Below are 27,946 nucleotides of genomic sequence, written 5' to 3'. Positions count from 1 at the left end.
ACTAACGTATTATCTGACACGCTGTGAATGGATCACCAGAATAACCGGTTAAACAAGAGCAGACTGGGTTATGGTTCACGACAATACAATGTGTGTGCCGTCCGCACGCTCCCGGGCATGGATCTATACACTTTTGGTTGGAGCAGGCTTGGCTCAGCGGGCAGTCGGAGCTCACTGTGCACTCGGGGCGGCAGTTCGGAGGACTTCCGATATAACCTTGGACGCAGACACAAACAGCGTGCCCTCCTACTTCTCTGCACTGACTGTTAGGTCCGCAAGGTGACGGTTGACATAAATTAGTAGGCACAGCAACTTCTAAAATGAAAAACAACAACGTAATTATTTTATTTATGAGATAAGATAGATTATTATTTTTGTACAATAATTTTTATTTTTAATCTTAATAATATTTTTGACTTCATACCTGTCATTTTCGAGCAGTAGTGGAAAGGTGATCCTGTAAATCCAGCAGGGCAAGAGCACATGGGTATATGATTGAACACTTCACAAATGGCTTCACTTCCACAAGCACCAATGCAGGGATCCTTGCATTTATTTCTGATACACGATTTGTCCCTCGGGCAGTCAGAGTTCAATACGCACTCTGGTTTGCATCCGAAGTAAGGGTCGCCATGATATTCAGGGATACACGTGCAAACGCCATTCTGGCATACGGCATTAGAGCCACATGGAGATGGAGAGCAAGGATCGATCGGTTCTGATTCTAGAATATTAAACATGCATATTAAAGTTATATAAAAGTTTGTTACATAATATGTCATTTAGTACATCTTTTAGCAAAATGATGTTATAAAAACGATTATATATACCTATTACTCTTATTACGCAGCTCACGAACGGGTCGCCTGAAAATCCTGGCATACACGAGCATATTGGCAAATGATTATTGACATTACATTGGGCGTTATTTCCACATGCGCCTGGACATGGGTCTGTACATCTGTTATTGATGCATGCCGTTACTGCGCTACATTCAGAGTTGATGGTACATTCCGGTCTGCACCGCGGTGGAGAGCTTATGTAGTTTGGTAAGCAAGTACAGCGAGCATTGCCGCCATACACTTCACATTGAGAATTCGGTCCACAAGGTGATGGTATACAAGGATTTATTTCTTGCGGTAGAGATGGTATTGATACAGCAACTGAAAAATGAAAATTTTTAATATAAATATGTTGAGTTTATATATTTAACAAATTTGCATTACTACAGTAGTGTTATGTTGTCACTTACTTGGCATACAGTTTGTAAACGGATCACCCGTGAAGCGCTCTTGGCACGAGCAAATTGGGTTATGCGCAAACACTCGACAGTTTGCGTTTCTGCCACACTGTCCTACGCATGGATTTACACATTTTCGGTTTACGCACGCCTTGTCGCTTGCACATTCGCTATTGATAGTACATTCGGGCCGACAGTTAGGTGGAGTGCCCATGAAGCTCTCCTGACAGCTACATATCGCTTGAGAGTTAATTTCACGGCATTGACTGTTTGGTCCGCATGGCGATGGCGTGCAAGGTGTTGGTTTTACAATGTCTGAAAATATTTTAAGTCAGTTAATGCCAGAATAATCTTTTAGGCAATCAAAGAATAACAAGGATATATAATAAAATAAAATACCTTCAGTTTTCTGTACACAGAATCTGTAAGCATCTCCTGTGAGTCCCGGTGGGCAATAGCATGACGGTAGATGGTTGACGACCTGGCAAATGCCATTTGGTGCACATATGCCTGGGCATGGATCTTTACATGTATTCTGAATACATGCTAAAGTTGGACTACAGTCGCTGTTAATAACACATTCCGGACGACAACCTTCGTACGGATCGCCGAAGTAATTTTCAACACATTTACAAGATCCCGCGCCGTTTCTTTCAGTACATTCAGCGTTAAGTCCACACGGAGATGGTTCACACGGTGACGCATATTCTATGATAGATTCTATAACAAATAAAAGAGAAATAAATGTCAAGCTCAAAAGGTTTTATGATATTAAACACATTAAGAAATATACATTACCTCTAATTGGATTACAAGATACCAGGGGATCCCCGGTTTGGCCATAAGGACAGGAACAAATCAGTGCATGACTGACGACTTTACAGTCCGCGTTGTATCCGCAGCTTCCAGGACATGGGTCTTTGCATCTCTGGTTAACGCATGCCAAGTTGCTGGGACACTCTGAGTTACTGACGCATTCTGGGCGGCAGTTGGGAGGAGCCCCCGTGTAATCCGGTTGACATGTGCACGATGGTGACTCTCCTAGTACTTTGCATACAGAGTACGGTCCACATGGAGATGGTGTGCAAGGGTCGATTGGTGGCAATGACACCGTAACTGGAAAAATAGATTTATTTTAGGCTTACACAAAAATACATGTAACAATTTCAAAAATACGTATATTTGTTTTTTAAATTTACCTTCAGGAATACACCTTGTAAATGGATCTCCAGTATATTTAACTGGACAGGAACAGATGGGATTATGATTAACGACTTCGCACCTAGCGCCGTAACCACAAGTGCCTATGCACGGATTTATACACTTCTGGTTGTTACACGCTTCGTTCAAGGGGCACTCGGCACTGATAGTACATTCTGGCCTGCAAGATGGCGGGCTTCCGATAAATGTCGGCAAGCAAGAGCATACGGCCTGGTTGTTGATTGGCCTGCACTGACTGTTGGGTCCACATGGGCTAGGGTTGCACGGTTGTACTTGAATAACTGTAAGAATAAATTAAGAATTGTAAGTATAGATTAGCACATATACTATGCTGACAATCTCCATTAATCAATTTATTATTATAATAAGAGGTACATTGGGCCGCTAAGCTTATTTACTTACTTTCAACCCTGTGGCACTCTGTAAAAGCATTTCCAGACATTCCTTCTGGACATGTACAAATCGGCACATGATTATATACATTACACTCAGCGTTTGGTGCACATATTCCTGGACAAGGATTAATACATTTGTTTTTAGAGCAAATCTTGTCGAATGGGCACTCCGTATTTGATACACATTCCGGTTTGCAACCGAAGTATGGGTCTCCTGTGTAGTCTGTTAAACAAGTGCAAATTCCATTTCTACACTCTGCATTATAACCACAAGGCGATGGATTGCAAGGATCTTGTGGTAATTCATCTGAAAATAAAATATGTATGTTAGTTATAAAACTTTTGTTAATCGGTTACGGTAATATGTAACCACGGAGCTATACACACTTTTGTATATTCTTTTTTATTTTTATAATAAAACTTACCTCTTTCCGGAATGATCACTTGGCAAAGTGTGAATGGATCTCCAGTAAAGCCTTGGGAGCAAGTACAGGCTGGTAGATGATTGAATACAGTGCACACAGCATTCTGACCGCAACTGCCAGGGCAGGGGTCGCGACACTTCATATTTATACACGCCAAGTTTGACGGACAGTCTTGGTTAATTGCACATTCTGGGCGACAGTTTGGAGGAAGACCTTGGAAGTTGGGTAAGCACGTACACGATGGTGCGCCGTTAACATCGCGGCAAATAGCATTCTCGCCGCACGGACTTGGTACGCAAGGGTCTCTTTGAGGCTCCGGTATGTACTCTATTAGAGCTAAAATTGAAACAGGTTTATTAATAACATGGTCAAATAACTAAAACAACAATGGTACAGTTTTGTTTACAAGATAAATACATACGTAACGCATAACAACGTGTAAACGGATCTCCTGTAAATCCAGCTCGACAAGTGCAAATCGGGCTGTGTGTTATAACTCTACACTCTGTATTACTTCCACAATGACCAGGGCAAGGATCTGTACATTTCTGGTTAACGCAGGCTTTATCAGACGGGCATTCTGAACTAGATGTACATTCTGGCCTGCACGAAGGTGGTGAACCAACATAATTTGGCATACATGAACATGCACTTTGGCCATTTGCTGGTCGGCATACACTGTTTGGTCCACATGGATTTGGAACGCAAGGCGTGGTCTTTTCGGGTACTGGTTCTGAAATGATACATTCTTGTTTAATAGGACAATAAATAATAATGGAGATAAAGTAAATAGTTATTGAATTGAAAAGAAATTAAAGACAATCATGATAAAAATATCACATTTAACTGATCGACTAACCTCTTAAGATATCACAACGCTGGTATGGATCCCCAGTATAGCCAGTCGGGCAAGAGCACATCGGCAGATGGTTGACAACAGCACAGGTCGCCACAGGTCCACATGTTCCTGGACAAGGATCTTGACACTTATTACGGATGCAGCTTCTACTCGGTGGGCAATCTGTGTTGATAGTACATTCCGGACGACATCCTTCGTATGGATTACCGATGTAATCTGGCAGACAACTACACGAGCCCGCCCTGTTCTGTTCCCTGCACTCAGCGTTAGGTCCGCAAGGCGATGGTACACAAGGTGTGGCTATTTCCGGAACAATATCTTGTTCAATGTAACAGTTTATGAACGGGTCACCAGTGTAGCCTGTATTACAGAAACATGTTGGCGTATGGCTTATCACGCGACACTGTGCGTTCAAAGCACACGCGTTTGTGCAAGGATCTTTACATTTTTGATTAATGCAGGCCTTATTTGATGGACATTCACTGTTGATAGTACACTCGGGTCTACAGTATGGTGGGGATCCGAAGAAGTTTGGCATACAAGAACACGACGGCGTTCCCGATTGTTCTTTGCAAATTGCGTTAGGGCCGCATGGCGATGGCTGGCAAGGTGTCACATCTTCCGATGGCGCTTCTGTAATTGTAATATATGTTTAAATGTCCTGTTTTGCATCGTACTTTATTAATTAAAAACAACTCACTATAACCAAATTAAATAAATTGATAATGAACTAAAAATGAGCAACTTACTGTAAGGAATACATCTAGTGAAGGGGTCGCCGGTGTATTTAGGTGGACAAGTGCAAATCGGATTGTGTTTTACAACCTCACATTTGGCATCGACGCCGCAAGTGCCACTGCACGGATTTATGCATTTCTGATTGCTGCAAGCCTTGTTAAGCGGACAGTCAGAGCTCACGACACACTCCGGTCGACAGAGTGGCGGGCTTCCAATATAACTAGGTACACAAGTACAAACTGCTTGGCCATTCACTTCACGACATTGACTGTTCGGACCGCACGGTGACGGCAGACATGGGTTGGTAACAACAGGCGCTGAAAGTCAATTTTTAATATTAGTCACAAAGATAATGAAATAAATCACAAGTTTATTTTATAATTTCAATTATAGTGGTTATACCTCGAATGGGTTCACAGGCATAGAAAGCATTGCCAGTCATTCCTTGAGGGCAGCTACACATGGGTACGTGATTTATTACATCACAAATAGCACTCGAAGCACACGTGCCGATGCAGGGGTCCACACACTTGTTTCTAACACAGGCCCTATCTCTTGGGCAATCCGAGCTCAATACACACTCAGGTCGGCATCCAATGTATGGATCTCCTTGATGTTCTTCAATGCAGGAGCATACACCATCATTGCATATAGCATTAGAACCACATGGTGACGGATTACATTTGTCGATGACATCAGCTTCTGTAAAATAATTAAATGTTAACATATATCACTTTTTACAACATAATAGCTATATTTAAACAGGCACTATATAATAACGATAACAAAGAAAAAATGGAAAATATTGTTTGAAAATGATGATACTTACCAGGTCTTGGTTTTGGCGTGCACACAGTGAATGCATCTCCTGTGTATCCTTCTGGACACGTGCAAATAGGAATGTGTCTAGACACTGTGCAAATTGCGGCGATACCGCACGATCCTTGGCAAGGGTCTTGACATTTTTGTTGGATACACGCTTGAGAAGTTGGACACTCAGCATTGAGTACACACTCTGGTTTACAATTTGGCGGGCTGCCCATAAAGTTAGGCATGCACGTGCATGAGGGAACATTTCCGAATTCTTGACAAATTGAATTTGGTCCGCATGGTGATGGTACACATGGATTCCTGTATGGTTCTAAGACTGCATTCGAAATGGGCGCTAAAAGAGACAAAAGCATTATGAATATGAATGACATTAACTTATGATTATTTTAAAATAACAAATTTATGAGAAAAAATAAAGAAATAAAATATTTTATGTTCACTACTTACGTGGGTTAGGGTAGCATCTCGTAAACGGATCACCAGTATAACTAGGTTTACAGTTACATATTGGACTGTGACTGATTACTCTGCATTCTGCGTTTATACCACAAGAGTCGGCACATGGATCTTGACATTTCTGATTAATACAAGCTTTGTCTCTAGGACATTCGGAACTAATAACACATTCTGGGTGGCAGCCTGGCGGGACACCGATGTAATTCGGTAAGCATGAGCAAACCGCTTGTTTATTTACTTCTTGACAACGACTGTTCGGACCACAAGGGTTCGGTTGACATACGTCTTTCGGTGCCTCAGATATAACTGCAAAAGTGTAAACATACATTTAGTGAAATGGCCCCATATATTATTAAATCAACACAATTACAAATTCAGAATTATACTGAATTACCTTCACGACTACAGTAACGGAATGGATCGCCTGAGAAGCCAGGATTACAAGAACACGACGGTGCGTGATTAACTACTTGGCAGACGGCATTCGGTGCGCAGGCGCCAGGACAGGGGTCTCGACATTTATTTTGTAAACAAGCCCGATTGGATGGACAGTCGGTGTTTATGGCACATTCTGGTCTACATCCTTCATACGGATTTCCATAATAATCTGGTAAGCAAGTGCAAGATCCAGCATTATTGAATTCCTTGCAAATAGCGTTAGCTCCACAAGGAGACGGTTGACAAGGTGATGTGACTTCTTGTATTATGGCCAATTTGTGGCATTCGATAAATGGATTACCAGTGTATTCGATTAAGCATGAACATGATGGCGAATGGCTTACAACATGGCATTCTGTATTAGAGCCGCACGCGCCCACACATGGGTCCACACATTTCTGGTTGATGCAAGCGCGGTGTGTTGGACATTCTGAATTGCTTATACATTCCGGTTTACAGTGCGGCGGCGAGCCAGTATATTGTTCCATGCATGAGCAAACCGGCGAACCCAAGCTTTCTTTGCATATCGAATTGGGTCCACAAGGCGATGGTACACATGGATTAACGGGTTCTGGTGTAAATTCTTGTATAATACATCTGCTGAATGGATTTCCAGTGTACGACGGTGGACACGAGCAGATAGGGTTGTGATTAATTACTTGACACTTTGCGCCTATACCACATGCTCCTTGACAAGGTTTAATGCATTTTCTATTGCTACATGCTTCATCCGGCGAGCAATCTGTGCTAACAATACATTCTGGTCTACAGGACGGTGGACTTCCAATAAAGCCGGGTAAGCATGAGCATATTGCTTGTCCACTTATATCTCGACATTGACTGTTAGGTCCACATGGACTTGGCTGACAAGGTTGGGGTTTCTCCACTGTAAATAATTAAATATTTATAATATACTAGAATTCAGATCATGAATAAATAGAGTTAAACGAGAGAATGTTATTTTACCTTCAAGGACGGTGCACTGAACAAATGCGTCACCGACCATTTGCTCTGGGCATCTGCACATCGGCACGTGGTTGATAACTTCGCATATGGCGTTACTTGCGCAAACACCACTTTGGCATGGATCGACACATTTATTCCTCAAACAGGCCTTGTTTTGTGCGCAGTCTGAACTTAATACACATTCTGGATGACATTCGTAGTATGGATCTCCTCTATATTCTGGTAGACATGTACATTCTCCACCACGACAAACTGCGTTTGGTCCACAGGGGGATGGATTACAAGGATCGATTTCATCGTTTACAATTTCTGTAACTGTACAAATAATATTATTATATAAACATTCATATTTCACACAATCATGTCATAAACTTTCAAATGAAAATAAAGACTACCTTGTGGTTTGCACTCGGTAAATGCGTCACCGATGTATTTTTCGAGGCAGCTACACATTGGTATGTGATTTCTAACTGCACATTTTGCGTTAATACCACATGAGCCTGGGCATGGATCTTTACATTTTTGGTTAATACACGCCACATTACTTGAACAATCAGAGTTAATAACACATTCTGGTCGGCAACCGGGTGGTGCTCCAATATAAGATGGTAGGCAAGTACAGGATGGAATTCCATTGACCTCTTTACATTCGCTAAACGGTCCGCATGGTGATGGTAGACAAGGATTTGTTGGTGGTCTAGCTTCCACAGCTGCAATCGTTATGATTGGGTAGCATCTACTGAAGGGATCTCCAGAATATTGCTGCACGCAAGTACAAATCGGACTGTGATTAATGACAGCGCACCTTGTGTTCTGTCCACACTGTCCAATACATGGGTCAACACATTTTTGAGCAACGCACGCTCTATTGGTTGGACATTCAGCACTTATAATACATTCAGGTCTGCAATTAGGCGGCGAACCGCGGTAATCAGGCATACAAGTACAAAGCGCTTGTTCGTTTCGTACTTTACACACACTGTTAGGTCCGCATGGTGAGGGAGTGCAAGGATCAGACGGTGGTTCAACTTCTGTAAGATAAATAAATATTATATTACTTATACGTTTTAAACAAATCAACAATCCATAAGAAAAAATTAATGATAAGTATCTTACCCTGTCTGTAATAACAATTTCGGAATGGATCTCCAGTGTATCCCGGTAGACAAGTACATATTGGCGCATGATTTACAGTTTGACACTGAGCATTAGTAGCACACGTTCCAGGACATGGGTCATGACATTTGTTTTGTTGACAAACCCTATTCGATGGACAGTCGGTATTAACTGTGCACTCAGGTCGGCATCCTTCGTAGGGATTTCCAAAGTATCCAGGCGAACAAGTGCATGATCCGACGTTATTCCGTTCCTTGCAAATGGCATTGCTTCCACAGGGAGACGGGGTGCATGGAGATATCGTCTCTACAGGTGTGTTAACTTGTACGTTACAGGATATAAATGGATCTCCTATGTATCCTTGTGGACACACACAGTTTGGTGTATGGCTGACCACTCGGCATTGTGCCAACGAGCCACATGCGCCTACGCATGGATCTCCACATTTATTATTTATGCACGCTAGATGATTTGGACATTCACTGTTGCTCGAACATTCTGGACGACAATTTGGCGGTGTTCCGATGAATTCGGGCATGCAAGTACAGGACGGTGAGTCATTTATCGTTTGGCAAACCGAATTAGGTCCACAAGGTGACGGTAAGCAAGGATTTATTTGTGGTTGAATCTCTAAAGCTGCAAAATATAAAATCGTAGGTAAGTATTTCACACAGTCTTGAAATACAATGATACAACATATAAAAATAAATTTCATCCATACTATAAAAATAAATTCAACTTACGTTTAGGAACGCATCTTGTAAACGGATCGCCTGTAAAGTCTCTCGGGCAAGAACATATCGGGTTGTGATTAACTACTTCGCAGAGGGCACTGACACCGCATGCTCCATTACATGGGTTAATACATTTGTAGTTGTTGCAAGCTTTATCCAGTTGACATTCAGAGCTTGTGGTGCACTCAGGTCGACATGCTGGTGGATTTCCTGAGTAGTTCGGCAAACAGGAACACACGGCAACATTGTTAATTTCACGACATTGACTGTTCGGTCCACATGGGCTGGGGTTACATGGATTTGTCGGTAACGGAACTGCAAAACAAATATAGGAATAAGTAAACGTATAAAAACACTCAATATTAAATTCTTTAAATATAAGTAGGCACCATGAATAATATATAAATACCTTGCACAGCATTACAGGACACGAAAGAATTGCCAGTATATCCAGCAGGACAACTGCACATTGGTACGTGGTTGATCACCTCGCATACAGCGTTAGCTCCGCAAGTATCAGGGCACGGGTTCATGCATTTTTTGTTAACACAAATTTGATTTCTTTGACAATCCGTGCTAATTGTACATTCGGGTCGGCAACCAATGTATGGGTCACCTCGATATTCCGGCAAGCACGAACACTCTCCACTAAGGCATTGAGCATTAGACCCACATGGTGACGGATTGCAGGGGTCAATAGGAGACGGTTCTGAAATGAGAAGATTATTTGCTGTGGAAAAGTAACGTGGTAAAATCAGTTTAATTTCCAAATAAATATACTGTATGGTTACTCACCTTCAAATGGTTTAAACGTGCATGCGGTGAACGGATCTCCTTGATAACCTTCCAAGCAAGTACAAATTGCGATATGTTTGATGACTGAACATTTAGCGTTTTGTCCACAAGATCCTGGGCAAGGGTCCTTACATTTCTCATTAATACAGGACAAGGAACTGACACAGTCCTGATTCGTTACACATTCCGGTCTACAGTTGGGAGGGCTGCCGAAATAGCCGACCACACATGAACACGATGCTTGACCACCCAAGTTACGGCAAACAGCATGAGTACCGCATGGTGACGGCACGCAAGGATCTCTAGTTTCATCCAGTAATGGTTGGGGCACTAAAAATACAAATATTTACATCATAGGTCATCTAGTAATTATAATGATTTTTAACATCGTGTATTATAATAATATATGATAAGGCGCAAATTCTAAAGTTATAACTGAAGTAATTGGTTTTACCTGGTTTTACGTAACATCTTGTGAATGGATCGCCGACATATCCCACAGAGCAACTGCAGATTGGGTTATGATTGAAAACCCGGCATTCTGCATTTTGACCGCACGGACCAGGGCAGGGATTGATACATTTTCGATTGACACAGGCCTTATCGGAGGAACACTCCGAACTAGTTACACATTCAGGCTTGCAAGATGGAGGTTCGCCAATGAACTCTGGTAAACAACTGCACACAGCTTGGTCATTCAAAACACGGCACTGGCTGTTAGGTCCGCATGGACTAGGGAAACAAACGTTAACTGGCGGACGGTCTTGAACTGTAAGAAAAATACATTTCATAAATATTTCTAATACTTTGTACCTGGATAACTTGGATAATGTTTATGAAAAAAGCTTACCTGGTACAGTGCTGCAGCGTCGGAATGGATCCCCGGTATACCCAGGAATACAAGTACATACAGGCGAATGGTTGACTGTAGCACATTCTGCGTTGATCCCACATGTACCCGGACAAGGATCTTGACACTTATTGCCAATGCAAGCTCTATTTCCAGGACAGTCAGAATCACTTACACATTCGGGACGACAGCCTTCATGAGGATTTCCAAAGTAGCCTTCGTTACAAATACATGATCCTACTTTATTTTGTTCCTTGCATATAGCGTTTGGACCACAAGGCGACGGTGAACACGGCGTCAAAATTTCAATAGCAGTTTGTATTGAACATTGTGTGAATGGATCTCCTCTGTATCCTTGCAAGCATACGCACATGGCCGAGTGGCTGACCACACGGCATTCGGCATTCGCACCGCAAGCACGTATGCACGGGTCTTTACATTTCTGGTTCACACAAGCTAAATGCGTAGGACATTCGCTGTTACTTATGCACTCAGGCTTACAATACGGCGGTTGGCCCTTGAATTCCGGCATACATGTACACGAGGGGTTTCCGTTAACTTCTTTGCAAACTGAATTTGGTCCGCAAGGGGACGGCTGACATGGGTTGACAATAATTGGAGGTGCATCTGAAAGCGTAATTGACAATTAAAACGTATTCAAAATATTACATCCTTTCTTAACTGTGTATGAAAGAAAACATTGTCAGGAGTGTGTGGTTGTCTCTATTATTTATTAGATAATGTTGAAGACTATGACGTTTTCCCCTTGTAAAGAAATTAGGGCCTAGCTGTGGGACGGTAAAACTTTCGAGGTGATCAATGATTTGGACTAGAAACCTAGACTATATAACATACTTGAAATAGGTGTACACCCAACGAAGGGATCTCCTGTATGTCCAACGGGACAAGCGCACACCGGGTTGTGGTTGATCACTTCACACGTCGAACGCAGTCCGCAAGCTCCAAGACACGGATTGATACATTTTTGTTTCGTGCAAGCTTGATTTTGAGGGCATTCTGCATTCACCACACATTCCGGTCTGCACGCAGGTGGTACACCCAAGTACGTAGGCAAACACGAGCAAACAGCTTGATTATTTATCTCACGACACTGGCTGTTCGGGCCGCAAACTGCAGCACTGCATGGATTTTCAACTGGTGTCGCTGTAAAAAATGTTTATCAGTAAATAAAGATTCAAAATTACGTGTGTTAAAGGTAAATAAAATATTTTAACAGTTTTGGTGGCATACCTTTAATTGGATTACAAATGACGAAAGCGTTTCCGGTAAAACCACTGTTGCAACTGCACATCGGTATATGATTAACTACTTGACAAATTGCATTCTGTCCACACGCTCCGATGCATGGGTCAATACATTTTCTTTGTACGCAAGCTTTGCTCTGGTCACAGTCAGTGCTGTACACACATTCTGGTCTACAGTTGAAGTAAGGGTCGCCATGATATTCGGGCAAGCATTGACACTGTCCGTTGATGCATTCCGCATTTGAACCGCAACGCACGTTTGCACAGGAGTCCGCTATACTCGGCTCGACTAAAATGAAAAAAAAAAAACAATTAAAGAAAGTGTATCGGATGTATACCAAATGTATATCGGATCATAAACAATAACTATTCATTTTTTATCAAGAGCAAAAATAAAAGAGGGGCGACATAATTTATCAAGGATCCTGTTACTTTTAAATTTTGCAACGGAACCTGGGATGTAAGAATGTACGGGAGTAAAACCTTCAGAAAAAATTGTAGTATATAAGTAGTAGTAACATTATAAATACCTTGTAATGTTTGTATTTTGCAGCTCGTGAATGGATCTCCCACATAACCTTCGTTGCACGTGCAAATCGGTATGTGGTTCTGTACATTGCAGATGGCGTACACACCGCAGGAGCCGGGACACGGATCTTTACATTTGGAGTTGATGCAAGCGCGGTCGCTGGGACAATCCGAGTGTATGGAGCACTCCGGTCGGCAATTCGGTGGACTTCCTATGTAATTAATCAAACATGAACACGATGGGGTGTTTCCAATGTTTCGGCATTCTGAGTTTGGTCCACACGGTGACGGTAAACAAGGGTTGATGATTTCTGGCTGAGGTTGTTCATCTAGAAAATAATATCAACGTTAGTATATGATATTTCTAAAGGGTAACTGTATTAAAATAAATGAATTATATACTTACATGGTACCGGAGTACAGATCGTAAATGGATCTCCAGTGAATGTTGGCTTGCAGGAACATATTGGACTGTGGTTGATGACCTTACAGTTACTGTTCACACCGCATGGTTTCGGGCACGGGTTCACGCACTTATTCTTTATACAAGCCTTGTCGTGAGGACATTCTGAGCTTACGACACATTCTGGGCGGCAATTCGGCGGGGATCCTATATAATCGGCTAAACAAGAGCATATAGCCTGGCCATTGATATTCTTGCATTGGCTGTTTGGTCCACAGGGAGATGGATAACAAACGTCTACTGGTACGGTAACTGGTGCTTCTAAAATTAAGAAAAAGAGATTTTGTTTGAATATTGCGTCGTTAGAAGTATGCATTATTAGATCTTAATGAAAGCAAATAATTACCTTGATACACGCAGTATCTGAATGGGTCTCCAGTGTAACCATTATTACAAGTACATAGAGGGGCATGATTTACAACTTGACATTCAGCATTCGTACCACAGCTTCCCGGACAAGGATCTACACACTTGTTGTTAGTGCATGCTTTGTTAGATGGACAGTCCGTGTTTACTACACACTCTGGACGACAGCCTTCATAAGGATTTCCGATATATCCCTCAATACAAGTACATGATCCGGCGTTGAATTTTTCTTTACACAGAGCGTTCGCTCCGCAAGGTGAAGGCGAACATGGTGTTGTAAGGGGCTCTGAGTGTAACGGTTCGTATACACAACCCGTAAACGGATCTCCTGTGTATCCATTGGAACATAAACAAATTGGAGAGTGGCTGACGACTCTACACTCCGCGTTGGCTCCACACACACCTTCACAGGGGTTCACACATTTTGTGTTCACGCATGACAAGTGTGGAGAGCAGTCTTCATTACTTGTGCATTCTGGTCTGCAGTAGGGCGGTTGACCACTATAGTTATCCAAACATGTGCATGTTGGCACTCCCTTTACGTCCTTGCATAATGAGTTGGGGCCACAAGGTGACGGTGTACAAACGTTGATAGGTTCCGGTAGTTTGTCGGCTGTAATAAAATAATAAATGTTATAACATTGTAGTAAAATAATAGTTTAAAGAAAAAATAGGTAAGGTAGGGTTACTAACAATGGTCACAGTAACAGGGTCACTAACTAACGTGTACAAATTTGCTCCTCCATTCATCGGTAACATCCATTACAGTAAGTGAACTAAATATAAAATGTCAAAAAATACTTACGTAATCTGAAGCAGCGTGAGAACGGATCGCCTGAGAATTTCACTGGACACGTGCAAATTGGGTTATGGTTCACCACTTTGCATTCAGCGTTCACACCACATGCGCCTACGCATGGATTGACACAACGTTGGTTGCTACACGCTTGATCTAAAGAGCACTCGGCGCTTATGACGCACTCCGGGCGGCAGGCAGGTGGGGAGCCGATGAGGTTCGGGGCACAAGAACATACAGCCTGACCGTTTACTTCTCTACATTGACTGTTAGGACCACACGGAGATGGCTGGCAGGGATTGACATTTACTGGTTCTAGAAAATACAAAAATATCATTACAGATCGACTTAACAATAAATATGTGACGAATTAAAGTATGAGTAAAGTATTTGAAATGTACCTGAGACAACGCGGCACTCCACAAAGGCGTTGCCAGTCATACGATCAGGGCAGCTACACATCGGGATGTTGTTGACTACGTTGCACACAGCTGTGGGTGCGCAGGTGCCGGGACAAGGGTCCTGGCACTTGTTCATAATACACGCTTTAGTTCGCTCACAGTCGGAGCTTTGCACACATTCTGGACGACATCCACTGTATGGGTCTCCGAGGTATTCAGCAATACAGGTACATTGCCCGTTATTGCACACTGCATTTGGTCCACAAGGTGATGGGTTACATAGGTCGTTTTCTTCTGTAAGAAAGAATTTATTTTATAATGCATTAAAAACAAAGTAACTAGATAATGCGTTGAACTTTCTAAATGCTAAAATGAAAAAAATATTTTTCTTACCAATTTTTAAGTAGAAAATACTTATGGATTTATAAATTTTCTAATAAAAGTATATGTCTATAGCAATATTTTAAGTACCTTTTTGAGGACGGAGGTCAAGACTGCACTGGGTAAACGCATTTCCAGTGAAACCTTCTATACAACTGCAAATAGCGACGTGATTTATAACTTGGCAGTTAGCGTTGATGCCACACGAGCCTGGACAAGGGTCTCTACACTTCTGTTTGATGCAAGCTAGGTTGCTAGCACACTCTTCGTTTATAGTACATTCTGGCCTGCAGTTTGGTGGACTTCCCTCGAAGTTTGGTAAACATGAACAAGATGGGATACCGCGCAAATTCTGACATTGGGAGTTCGGACCACATGGTGACGGTACGCAAGGATCCCTTTCTTCAAGTGTTTGAACTGGCGCTGAAAAAATATCTTATTAGATTGATGATACTTTTGATAATATGTCATATACATATGAAAAAAAATTTGATTAAATTGCTTCTCTTTTACAATCTTGAAACAAAACGTTATAAATAAATACCTGTAATTCTGTAACAATTAGAGAATGGATCTCCAGTGAACCGGTCTTCGCAAGTGCAGATGGGGCTATGGTTAATAACCCTACATTTCGTATTCAATCCACAGGGTCCCGGGCAAGGCGATACACATTTCTGGTTCCTGCACGTTTTGTCTGCTGGGCATTCCGCGCTAACAACACACTCTGGCCGGCAGTTCGGTGGAGATCCTCTATACTCTGGTAAGCACGAACAAACGCTTTGGCCATTCGTTACATGACATTGGCTGTTCGGTCCACAAGGTGATGGTTGACATGGATTTGTGTATACTTCTTCTTGTTCTAAAAAGACACAAAGACCTATATTACACAAACGCTTCATCATTTATATTTTTAAACAAGTTAGACAATGTGTTTACTTACGTTTAAGATTACATTGCCTAAATGGATCGCCGACATACTGAGGGCGGCATGTACATAACGGGGAATGGTTCACAACTTGACAATCTGCATTTACAGCGCAAGTGCCAGGACAAGGATCAATGCATTTATTTCTAACACATGCTCTATTACTTGGACAATCCGAATTCACGGAACATTCTGGTCGGCATCCTTCGTAAGGGTTACCAAAGTAGCCATGTACACATAAACATGCGCCGGCATTAGACTGTTCCTTGCATTCTGCGTTAGGACCACACGGCGATGGCGTACAAGGTGATAACGGCTCGCTAGGAATTATAGCATTTACTGTGCATTGAATAACTGCGTCACCACTGTATCCTTCGGGGCAAATGCACACTGCAGTGTGACTTACGACTCTACATTCTGCATTAACACCACAGGCCTGAACACAAGGATCTTGGCATTTTCTATTTATGCAAGCTTTATGTGGAGCGCACTCGCTGTTGGATATACATTCTGGACGACAATTTGGCGGAGAACCGATGAATTCTGGCATACATTGACATGACGGAGTTTCAGTGTCCGTTTGACGACATATCGAGTTTGGTCCACAGGGGGAAGGTTGACACGGATTTACCGCAACCGTAGGTTCAGAAATAGCTGAAACATAATAATATACATTTACTCAAAATAAGTATAATATATCGTAATCCTTCAATATAATTTTCATAGAAGAGCCGCGTCTCCCAACACAAATAATAAAAGGCTCAAAGATTTATATTTATTTAGTGGATCGGAACAAATATTTTTTATTATAAATTAAATTACATGTTAAATAAACTTACGTTTCGTGATGCATCTAGTAAACGGATCACCAGTTAGTCCGGTGGGGCAGGAACAAATTGGATTGTGATTAATGACCTGGCATTGAGCCGACACTCCACAAGCCCCTTGACATGGATTTATACATTTTTGATTGCTACACGCTTTATTCGAAGGACAATCTGAACTAGCCGCACACTCAGGATGGCAAGATGGTGGCGCCCCAAGATAGGAGGTCATACAAGAACATACCGCTTGGTTGTTATATTCCCTACATTGACTGAAAGGTCCACATGGACTTGGCTGGCAAGGATTCGATGGTGCAGATTCTGTAAATAAAAAAATACTTAGGAACACAGAAGAATACCTTTAGAACGAAAAAATAATTAATATATTTCATGATTGTAATATAATAAATAATTATCCTGGAATATCTCTATTACTTTGATGCAGGATAACATTTATTGTACGTTAGTATCCCAATTTTGAGAACCCTTGAGAATTTACGTTAAAAATCATTTAATAAGTGTTGACATTTAAATAAAACTAAAAATTACCTCTTATTGGGTTGCATTGAATGAAAGCATTTCCTGTTGTTCTCGGAGGGCAAACGCAAATGGCCATGTGTTTTACAACCTCACAGTTCGCGTTGGTCCCACAGGAATTCATGCATGGATTAATGCACTTTTGATTAACACAGGCCTTGTCCATGGGACATTCGGAGCTAATTGTACATTCCGGACGACAGCCAAAATAGGGATCACCGTTATATTCGGGTAAACAAGTACAGACACCGTCATCACAAACTGCGTTCGGTCCACACGGTGATGGATTGCATGGATTTATTGGTGTGGGGTCTAAAAACATAAAAATAATATAGTAAATTACACTAAATACCCCCCTTAATTATAACTATGTCAAAAAAATGATCAAATGCTTACCTCTTTGTGGTTTCAAAACGCAGCTGTTGAACGGATCACCAGTGTAACCGTCGAAACAAGTACAAATGGAGACGTGACTTTGTACTCTACATTCAGCATTAATACCGCAAGAGCCGGGGCAGGGATCTACACACTTTTCATTGATACAGGCCTTGTCACTGGCACAGTCGGTGTTAATAGAACATTCAGGCCGGCAGTTCGGTGGGCTACCGTGGTATTGAGGTAAGCATGAGCAAGACGGTGATCCTCTTATATCGCGGCATTGCGAGAAAGGTCCGCAAGGAGACGGTAGACATGGATTAACCGGAGTGGTGACAACGTCAACGACTGAAATATTACAATACAAATGAAATAAACTGTTAAAACAATACATAAATACTTGAATACCATATGAAAATAGTAAGATTACGAGAATTACCTTGAACCCTGTAACAACGACTGAAAGGATCTCCCGTATGCTGCGCCAGACACGTACAAATTGGACTATGATTAATTACTTTACAATCGGTGTTTAATCCACACACTCCTTCACATGGATTTTTACATTTTCGGTTAATACAAGCTTGTTGTTGACTACACTCTGAGCTGACCACACACTCTGGTCTGCAAGATGGAGGTGTGCCCAGATAACCCATTTCACAAGTACACACAGCTTGATCGTTTGATACTTTGCATATGCTGTTGGGACCGCATGGAGATGGCATGCACGGATCTCTGTACACCGGAGGTATTTCTAAAAAAATACATGCATATTATTATAAGTACGCAAGAAGGACCTTAATAATATAATACCGTTTTGATTAATCCTGTAAAATTATAACTTACCTTGCACTTTTTCAAGACATCCTTGGTAAGGACTACCTGTTAGTCCTGGCAAACATTCACATTGAGGCGTGTGATTTATAACATTGCATACGGCATTTCGCCCGCAATTGTTATTGCAAGGATTTTTGCATTTGTTCTGAATACACGCCAAGTTGGTTGGACAGTCAGAGTTTACGACGCATTCAGGGCGGCAACCTTCGTACGGGTTTCCTACATAATCTGGTAAGCACACACATGAACCTGCACCTCTTAATTCTTTGCACAACGCATTAGGTCCACATGGTGATGGAGAACAGGGAGTAAGAGGCACATCTAAAACTTTGCAGGCAATGAATGCGTCTCCGGTGAATCCAGGTTGACAGTAGCACTGCGGCGCGTGGCTCACGACTCTACATTCAGCTCCCGCGCCACAGGAACCCGGACAAGGATCTTTGCATTTCTGATTGATACACGCTAATTCGTTGGGACATTCAGTATTGGCTATACATTCAGGGCGGCAATTTGGCGGACTTCCCGTAAAGTTGTCGAGACATGCACAAGACGGAGAACCGTTGATTTCCTTACACACAGAATTTGGACCACAAGGCGAGGGTTCGCAGGGATTTACGTATACATCTGGTACAACAACTGAAATAATAATTTAAAATTTAGATTGTTTATACACGTAAACTGTAACATTTTATGCAAAAATGAATAATGTTACATACCTTGAGCTATACATCTAGTAAACGGATCTCCAGTTAAGCCAGAGGGACATGAGCAAATAGGATTATGATTTATAACTTGACATTGAGCTCCGGCACCACAGTTTCCTTTGCACGGGTCAATGCACTTTTGACCAGAGCACGCTTTGGTTAGCGGGCATTCAGCACTAGATGTGCACTCAGGTCTACAAGTAGGTGGTGCATCCATGTACCCGGGCAAACATGTACAAATAGCCTGTCCATTGATTTCCCTACAGCGACTGTTAGGGCCGCAAGGTGATGGATTACACGGGTCTATAAATTCAGTTATCGCTTGCGGTTGACACTCTAAGAATGCATTTCCTGTAAATCCTTGTGGGCAAGTACACATTGGTACGTGATTGAATATGTTGCAAAGCGCCTGTTTGCCGCAAGTATTGATACAAGGATCCACACATTTACTTCTCACACAAGCCTTATCATGTGGACAATCCGTGTTCACTAAACATTCTGGACGACATCCAAAGTATGGGTCACCGTGATATTCCGGCAGACATGTACATACTCCATCATTGCATTGGGAGTTCGGACCGCATGGAGATGGATTGCAAGGATCCAGTTCAGTAAAAACTTCTGTAAATAAAAATAAAGAATAATAAAGATTAACACACAATTTTGAATATGCAGTACAATTATTACGAAGACTATAACTATATGGATATTTACCGTCGTCCGGAGGTGCTAGTGTGCATTGTACGAATGGATCACCCTTATAACCTTCTATGCAACTACACTGAGCTATGTGATTAAACACATTACATTGTGCATTCAGTCCACATGCTCCAGGGCATGGATCGCGACATTTTTCATTGATGCAGGCTTGGTTACTGGGACATTCAGAGTTTATTGTACATTCAGGCCTACAGTTTGGCGGGCTACCGATATACCCTGGTTGACAAGCACAGGAAGGACTGCCGCCAAGATTTCGACACTCTGCGTAAAGTCCGCATGGAGATGGTAAGCATGGATCTGCGACTGGTGCGCTGACGGGTGGTTGTGAAACTGAAATAAATAATAAAATAATATTAAATTTCATTTCCAATATTTAATATGGTGATAGACGTTACAGTTTTATCATAATACAAAATGCCTCACCTTTTATAGGATAGCATCTAGTAAACGGATTTCCAGTTAAACCTTGCTTGCAAACACAGATAGGACTGTGGTTTATAACGTTACAGTTGGCATTATCGCCGCAGCTACCAATACATGGATCGGAACACTTTTGATCAACGCAAGCCAAGTGTGGTGGACATTCCGAGCTGACCACACATTCAGGGCGGCAATTAGGCGGAGCGCCTACGAAATTAGGCAAGCAAGAGCATACTGCCTGGCCGTTTATTTCTCTGCATTGACTGTTTGCACCACAGGGTGACGGGCTACATGGATTTGTTTCTAAAACTTGTGCTGAAATGTGATAATAAAAAAATATTATCTTTCAAACAAAAGAAATATACCTAAGAACATATATTTGGTAGTGCTTTTCATAGAATACTTACGTTCTTGCATAATGTTGCAATGGCTGAATGGATTTCCAGTATACCCAGGTAAGCAGATACAATTGGGCATGTGGTTGTTAACTTGACATAAGGCGTTAGAGCCACAAGTGCCTGGACAAGGGTCGACACATTTCATTCTGGAACACGCTTTATTAAGAGGACAATCAGAGTTGACTACGCACTCTGGCCTGCATCCTTCATATGGATTTCCTAAATAATCCTCTTGGCATTGACAGGCTCCTACGCCATTTAGTTCTCTACAAATTGCGTTAGAGCCACAAGGACTCGGGCTACACGGATTCAATATTTCGTTAGGTTCTACTGATACCACCAGGGTACATTGTGAAAATGGATCGCCCGTGTATCCGACTTGACAAATGCACATAGGAGAATGGCTGACGACTCTACACTCTGCATTATTGCCACAACTTCCTATGCATGGATCAGCACATTTTTGATTTAAGCATGCTAAATTGTAGTCGCATTCACTGTTACTTATGCACTCAGGCCTGCAGTTAGGCGGCGTTCCTTTAAAGCCTGTTACACAAGCACATACTGGGCTCTCTCCGCTTATTCTGCATATAGAGTGCGGTCCGCAAGGTGATGGTTCACAAGGATTAACTTGAGCCGGTGTATCCACTGAAAATAATTAAATGTTATATTTTTTTCATATAAGGAAAACGATGAAACTGTTGTTGTTGAAATTGTCTATGCTTATGTTGTTGTTGAAATTGTCTATGCTTACCAATAACGGAACATCTAACGAAAGGATCTCCCGTGAATGATGGCGGACATGTGCAAATCGGGTTATGATTGATGACGTCACATACAGCTGCTACTCCACAAGCGCCGATGCAAGGATTAACACATTTTTGGTTGTTGCAAGCTTCTTTGAATGAGCATTCGAGACTGACGACACATTCAGGTCTGCAGGTTGGTGGACTGCCTCGATATCCAGGAATACAAGAGCAAACAGCCTGGCCGTTAGACTGTTGACATTGACTGTTTGGTCCACATGGTGACGGGTTGCATGGATTTATGTTGGCAACTAAAAAAAATCGAAAATATTATTATACTGTTTCACGAATAACATCTTCACAAAACACCGGAAGTAATTAGTTCTCATTGTAAGTGTAAAAATAAATAAGAAACACAAATTTAAACAAAGAAGTAAATATTTACCTGCAAATGGGCGACATTCGACAAATGCATTACCGTTCATGCCCTTAGGACAACTACACATTGGCACATGGTTATTCACATCACAAATAGCATTCAACCCGCATGTGCCAATGCATGGATTCACGCATTTGTTTCGTTGGCAACCTTTGTCTTGAGGACAGTCAGAATTGTATACACATTCAGGCCGACAGCCGAGGTATGGATCTCCGTGATACTCGGCCACGCATGAACACACACCATTGTTACATTCTGTATTCGCTCCGCATGGACTCGGATCGCAGGGATTATAGGCGGTAGGAGGTGTTTCTTCTAAAACGAAAATAAAAGTAAGGTAAATTAATAAACTGAGTAGACGAACTTATTTTTGATAAAACTGAGTTTAAAACGGACTTACCTTTAAATGGTATAGGCGAGCACTCCCTAAATGGATCACCAGTAAAGCCATCTGCGCATGTACATACTGGCACGTGATTATTTACGAAACACTTAGCGTACAGTCCACATGAGCCTTCACAAGGATTTCTGCACTTCTCGGCAATACACGCTTGATTACTGGGACAATCGGAGTGTACGACACACTCCGGTTTACAATATGGTGGTGAGCCTGTGTATGTGGGTAAACATGAACAAGAAGCCAGTCCGTTAATGTTACGACACTGCGCGTAAAGTCCACACGGTGACGGGAGGCATGGATTCGAGGGCTCTGCTTCAATAGGTGATATTTCTGTAAAAAGCATTAAAGTTTTATTCAAATGTCTCATGTTTAGGGAAATAAAACCCTGTATAATAAATTTTACTCACGAAGTGTTTGAGAGCATAAAGTAAACGGGTCTCCAGAATAACCTTGTCGACAAGAGCACACTGGGCTATGGTTTATTACTTTGCATTCACTGTTGCGACCGCAAGGTTTAGGACAAGGATTTACACATCTATTGTTAACGCAAGCTCTAGTCGGCTTGCAGTCTGAATTCGCAACACACTCCGGTTTACAGTTGGGCGGAGATCCCATGTAATTGGTCAAACATGAGCAAACTGGTTGACCATTTATTTCCTTACATATTGCATTACCACCACATGGTGACGGATTACAAACATTTATCACAGATACATCTGATTCTGAAAATAGTAAATACGAATTAGTAAATCTATTACATACCTACTTGTGATCAAATTTTAACCCTTGGATAATAACATACCTCTTATAAGTGAACACATAGACAATGGGTTGCCGGAATAACCAACTTTACAATTACATGTGGGCTTATGATTTGTAACGAAGCAGTCGGCGTTATAGCCACACACTCCTGGGCAAGGGTCTATACATTTATTTCTATTGCATGCAGACGTCAATGGGCAGTCCGAGTCAGCTAAGCATTCTGGCCTGCATCCTTGATATGGATCACCGAAATAATCAGGCAGACACGTGCAAGAGCCAGCATTTCCTTGAACTCTGCATTCCGCATTCGAACCACACGGCGACGGTTCGCAAGGATTAATGTATTCAATCTTTGGTGGAGCTGAAAATAGTTTATTACAAAATTCATAAAAACAATATTCACTTACCTAAACACCACATTTACCTTAGAAGCCTCCTTGGTCTGAAGCGTTAGTCGAAGCTTACTGGGCTCGGCGACGTTTAGTGATCTCTCTAATCCAGCCGCGGCGCTGCCGTTCAGCACCACCATCCAAAAGCGGCCGTCATAAGACACGACCTAAGCTTACTGTAAGTGCTTTGTTATCTCCGCGTGCTCCAATCAAAAGCAGAGGCATTAATGTCACATAAATAGTTATTGAATATGTTACATCCCTTCTGGAAGCAAAATCTATACAATTAAATTAAATTATGTTGTCACCATCCTAACGTGATTGCCTCCGTTTTACATTTAAGCATTAAAACAGATATTGTACAAGTATAATTTCCAGCAAACCAGGCAGCAGGCATGGTCGCCACTCAGTCCTAAAGAAAAAATACCAGTACAATTCTGTAACCTTGACATTAGTACACCTTGTGAGCCGTGATCTTATCTCAATATTTAAAAAAGCACACATTTTAAGCATGAATTATCACGCTTCGCGAAGCAGGGGTTAAATGCGCTTTTTCTTGGTAATGTACCAGTTCTTTGGATGTTAAGATATTTTTTCTTGAACTTTGTTTACCTTTTAATCAATACTATGTTTATTCAACATAATTTTGGGTCCTTCTAAATAATTTACCACGATTACTATAATATTGGGTGTGAAATACTGAATAATGGTATAATTACAGTGCAGGTTACAATGAGTCTTACCTTTAGGTGTCGTACAACCCTGGAAGGGATCGCCTTCTAGGCCTGGTTCACACGCGCACGTCGCGCGATGATCAACCACCGAGCACACGGCACGCGGGCCGCATGCTTGCACGCAAGGATCCTTACACCGCAGCGCGACACAGGCGAGGGCTGCTGGACATTCCGCACTGATGGTACACTCAGGTCGACAGTTTGGTGGGGATCCAATAAAACCGGGTTGGCAGCTACAAGCCGGTATGTCTCCCGAATTTACGCACAGAGAATTCGGACCACACGGTGATGGTTGGCATGGGTCCACCGGTTCAATTGGAAGTGCTAAAATGAATAAAAATAATAAAAAATATATTACTTAAGTCGGTACCTCTTAAAGTTAAACGTGGTACGGATATTTTTAAACTTAAATAATACCTGGCGTCGGGTAGCAGTAAGTGAAGGGATCCCCGGTAAATCCGTCATTACATGTGCAAATAGGTGAATGAGCGATAACTTGGCAACGCGCTCCACGACCGCACGCGCCCTCACAAGGGTCTCGGCATCGACGATCAATGCAGGCGAGCTGTAATTTGCACTCTGAACTGACGAGACACTCTGGACGGCAAGATGGTGGTGATCCAATGTGTCCTGAACGACATGAGCAAGCTGCGGCACCGTTTGCGCTTACTGTGCACTCACTGTATGGACCGCATGGAGACGGCGAACATGGCGAACGAGGTGTTTCTAAAAGTAAAGTAAATTTATAGATATTTTCTAGTTGTTTTACTCTTTATATAAATTCTTATCATTATATACTTAATCTGTCTTCTATAATATGATTGTACGTTATAAACATTAAGTTTAATTTTAATAATTATTATAACAATTGCTGTACATTCAGAACACGTATTATTAGCGACAAACTAGTTAAGTAAATGTAAGTTAGTTATTACCTGATTTCATAATTTCTGTACAGAATGAAAATGGATCTCCCGATGTATTTGGTGGGCAAGTGCAAGATGGGATATGGTTATTCACTGAACATGTCGCACTTGTACCACAAGCTCCAGGACACGGGTCTACACATTTGCCTCCCTGGCATGAGCGCGTGGGTGCACATTCTCCATTTGTACTACATTCCAATCTACATCCTGAATAGGGATCTCCAAAATATCCGGGTGCACATGAGCACAACCCAGAGTCACAAATGGCATTACTTCCACACGGTGATGGATTGCAAGGATCTGCTGAAGGCGGGGGTGTAACTGCAATAACGAATATTTATTGTATAGTTGTTTCCAAGATTACTGAAGAAATATAAAACCTGAGATTATTTTGCAAGGTTTATGGATATAAATTTTATACTACTTACCAACTACTTCCGAACATTGAATAAATGGATCACCGGAATAACCCAACGGACAGCTGCATATAGGAATGTGATCTTGAACGCGACACTCTGCTCTAAATCCACAAGAGCCTTCGCAGGGATTTGTGCACTTTTCTGCGATGCAAGCTTGATGGGATGGGCAATCTGTATTTACCAGGCATTCTGGATGGCAATTTGGTGGCGATCCTATGTAACCCACCACACATGAACAAGATGGAGAATTGTTTATTGGCCGACATTCACTATATGGTCCACATGGGTTTGGCTGACAAGGCTGGTATGGTTTATGTTGTTCTTCAATTGTGTATTGAATTTCTTGGCATCTACTGAATGGATCTCCCTTTGTGCCCACTGGACAGCTACACAGTGGACTGTGATTTATTACTTGACAATGTGCTCCAATCCCGCATGTGCCTCTGCATGGATCTGCGCATTTCAATTTGTGACAGGCACGATCTGGTGGACACTCACTACTGACGGTACATTCAGGTCTACAATCCGGTGGAGCTCCTCTATAGTCTGGGAGGCATTCACATGATGCCAATTCTCCATTTTCTCTACATACGCTATTTGGTCCACATGGTGAAGGTTGACAGGGTCTTACCTCTTGTACTGGTTCATTCTTATTACATTGAACGAATGGATTTCCTGAATATCCCTTGAAACATGCGCAAGAAGGTACGTGGTTGATAACCGTACATTCAGCATTAGAGCCGCAAATTCCTGGGCATGGATCAGCACATTTGTTTCTAATACACGACTTATCAGCGGAACAATCTGAACTAAGGACACATTCAGGTCTGCAGCCTTCATAAGGATTTCCTTGGTAACCTTCCATGCATGAACAGGCACCTGCACCATTTCGTTGACTACAAATTGCATTTGCTCCACATGGTGACGGATCACAAGGTTTTACAACATTTTCTGAAATAAAATTTAAATAAACATGAGCAAATGATATTTATGTCATAATTGAAAAGTAATTTTACTACTCAACGTTTACATGCATATTGCTAATATAAACGATGCATAGACGTAATAACACAAACTTAAAAAGATTTTTAAAGATTTCAAGATCATACCTTCTTGTGGAACGCACTGCATGAATGGGTTCCCAGTGTATTTTTCTTTGCAAATGCAGGATACTGTGTGGCTAGCAATAATACAGTCTGCGTTTACACCACACGAACCAGGACATGGATCTACACATTTGTTCCTTATGCACGCTTGGTTTGATGGGCAATCTGGATTAATGACACACTCCGGCCTACAGTTTGGTGGTTGTCCAACGTAATCATCTACACATCTACAATTTGCTTTTACATTTCTCTCTACGCACAATGAATTTGGTCCGCACGGTGACGGATTACAAGCATCGATTGATTCCGGAGGCGGTGTTGCCACTATATCGTAACAGCTTTTGAATGGATCTCCTGTTTGGCCTGGATTGCAACTACATATGGGGCTATGGTTAATGACTTCACATCGTGCAGATACGCCACATGCATTAATGCATGGATTGATACATTTCTGGTTAACACATGCTTTAGTGGAAGGACATTCTGAACTAACAATACATTCTGGACGGCACGAAGGTGGAGATCCTTGAAAACCTTCAATGCAAGCGCATACTGCTGTATTGTCTGTATTACGACAAATACTATTTGGTCCGCAAGGTGACGGGTGGCACGGATCCCTGGGTAATACTTTATCCTTTTCTACAGGTTGACAGTGAGTAAATGGATTACCCGTGTAATCAGTTATGCAAGAACAGCTAGGTATGTGGTTAATTACATCACATTTTGCATTTTGGCCACAAACGCCAGGACATGGGTCTCGACATTTATTTCTGAAACAAGCTTTATCTCTTGGACATTCTTGACTTCCAGTACATTCTGGTCTACACGATTCGTATGGGTTGCCGCTGTAATCTCGTAAACAAGTGCAGAACCCGTTGTCACATTGCGCGTTAGGTCCGCACGGCGACGGATTACAAGGATCTAATGGTGTTTCAGTCGTAGGTGCTGGAACAAATGAAGTGTTTACAAAACATGTACACCACAATATAAATATGTAATCATGCTCAGTAAGTCATTCAAC

General features: G+C 41.9%; 1 protein-coding gene across 6 annotated transcripts in view; it reads right to left on the bottom strand.

Annotated features, from left to right (window-relative positions):
- The window catches only part of LOC140753454 (uncharacterized), a 106,348-nt gene that overhangs the window by 17,975 nt on the left and 60,427 nt on the right, over positions 1–27,946 (bottom strand). For all 6 annotated transcript variants that reach the window (XM_073088059.1, XM_073088061.1, XM_073088062.1 and 3 more), the window contains 53 exons: positions 26,929–27,870; positions 25,829–26,770; positions 25,410–25,721; positions 24,892–25,200; positions 24,484–24,798; positions 23,392–23,712; positions 22,997–23,311; positions 22,590–22,919; positions 22,196–22,504; positions 21,759–22,061; positions 21,014–21,652; positions 20,610–20,921; positions 20,181–20,516; positions 19,479–20,087; positions 18,772–19,398; positions 18,365–18,679; positions 17,947–18,273; positions 17,563–17,862; positions 17,029–17,334; positions 16,205–16,843; positions 15,809–16,123; positions 15,355–15,687; positions 14,884–15,177; positions 14,492–14,797; positions 13,667–14,299; positions 13,264–13,581; positions 12,860–13,186; positions 12,316–12,618; positions 11,920–12,228; positions 11,065–11,691; positions 10,669–10,983; positions 10,215–10,544; positions 9,829–10,128; positions 9,429–9,734; positions 8,686–9,321; positions 7,965–8,600; positions 7,570–7,884; positions 6,560–7,489; positions 6,157–6,471; positions 5,708–6,043; positions 5,281–5,580; positions 4,890–5,195; positions 4,141–4,773; positions 3,703–4,014; positions 3,282–3,617; positions 2,864–3,163; positions 2,440–2,742; positions 2,039–2,356; positions 1,640–1,960; positions 1,253–1,555; positions 831–1,163; positions 425–724; positions 7–315 (listed from right to left, as the gene is read on the bottom strand). In XM_073088059.1, coding sequence (XP_072944160.1) covers positions 7–315; positions 425–724; positions 831–1,163; positions 1,253–1,555; positions 1,640–1,960; positions 2,039–2,356; positions 2,440–2,742; positions 2,864–3,163; positions 3,282–3,617; positions 3,703–4,014; positions 4,141–4,773; positions 4,890–5,195; positions 5,281–5,580; positions 5,708–6,043; positions 6,157–6,471; positions 6,560–7,489; positions 7,570–7,884; positions 7,965–8,600; positions 8,686–9,321; positions 9,429–9,734; positions 9,829–10,128; positions 10,215–10,544; positions 10,669–10,983; positions 11,065–11,691; positions 11,920–12,228; positions 12,316–12,618; positions 12,860–13,186; positions 13,264–13,581; positions 13,667–14,299; positions 14,492–14,797; positions 14,884–15,177; positions 15,355–15,687; positions 15,809–16,123; positions 16,205–16,843; positions 17,029–17,334; positions 17,563–17,862; positions 17,947–18,273; positions 18,365–18,679; positions 18,772–19,398; positions 19,479–20,087; positions 20,181–20,516; positions 20,610–20,921; positions 21,014–21,652; positions 21,759–22,061; positions 22,196–22,504; positions 22,590–22,919; positions 22,997–23,311; positions 23,392–23,712; positions 24,484–24,798; positions 24,892–25,200; positions 25,410–25,721; positions 25,829–26,770; positions 26,929–27,870 — 21,366 coding nt within the window. The remainder of the gene's footprint in view (positions 1–6; positions 316–424; positions 725–830; positions 1,164–1,252; positions 1,556–1,639; positions 1,961–2,038; positions 2,357–2,439; positions 2,743–2,863; positions 3,164–3,281; positions 3,618–3,702; positions 4,015–4,140; positions 4,774–4,889; positions 5,196–5,280; positions 5,581–5,707; positions 6,044–6,156; positions 6,472–6,559; positions 7,490–7,569; positions 7,885–7,964; positions 8,601–8,685; positions 9,322–9,428; positions 9,735–9,828; positions 10,129–10,214; positions 10,545–10,668; positions 10,984–11,064; positions 11,692–11,919; positions 12,229–12,315; positions 12,619–12,859; positions 13,187–13,263; positions 13,582–13,666; positions 14,300–14,491; positions 14,798–14,883; positions 15,178–15,354; positions 15,688–15,808; positions 16,124–16,204; positions 16,844–17,028; positions 17,335–17,562; positions 17,863–17,946; positions 18,274–18,364; positions 18,680–18,771; positions 19,399–19,478; positions 20,088–20,180; positions 20,517–20,609; positions 20,922–21,013; positions 21,653–21,758; positions 22,062–22,195; positions 22,505–22,589; positions 22,920–22,996; positions 23,312–23,391; positions 23,713–24,483; positions 24,799–24,891; positions 25,201–25,409; positions 25,722–25,828; positions 26,771–26,928; positions 27,871–27,946) is intronic.

Source organism: Epargyreus clarus, unplaced genomic scaffold (genome assembly GCF_041222505.1).
Source record: "Epargyreus clarus isolate Ecla_fem2 unplaced genomic scaffold, WU_Ecla_fem_2.2 ptg000026l, whole genome shotgun sequence".
NCBI classification, from domain to species: Eukaryota; Metazoa; Arthropoda; class Insecta; order Lepidoptera; family Hesperiidae; genus Epargyreus; species Epargyreus clarus.
Note: the sequence above shows the minus strand (reverse complement) of the source record. Positions and strands in the feature narration are given on the sequence as shown.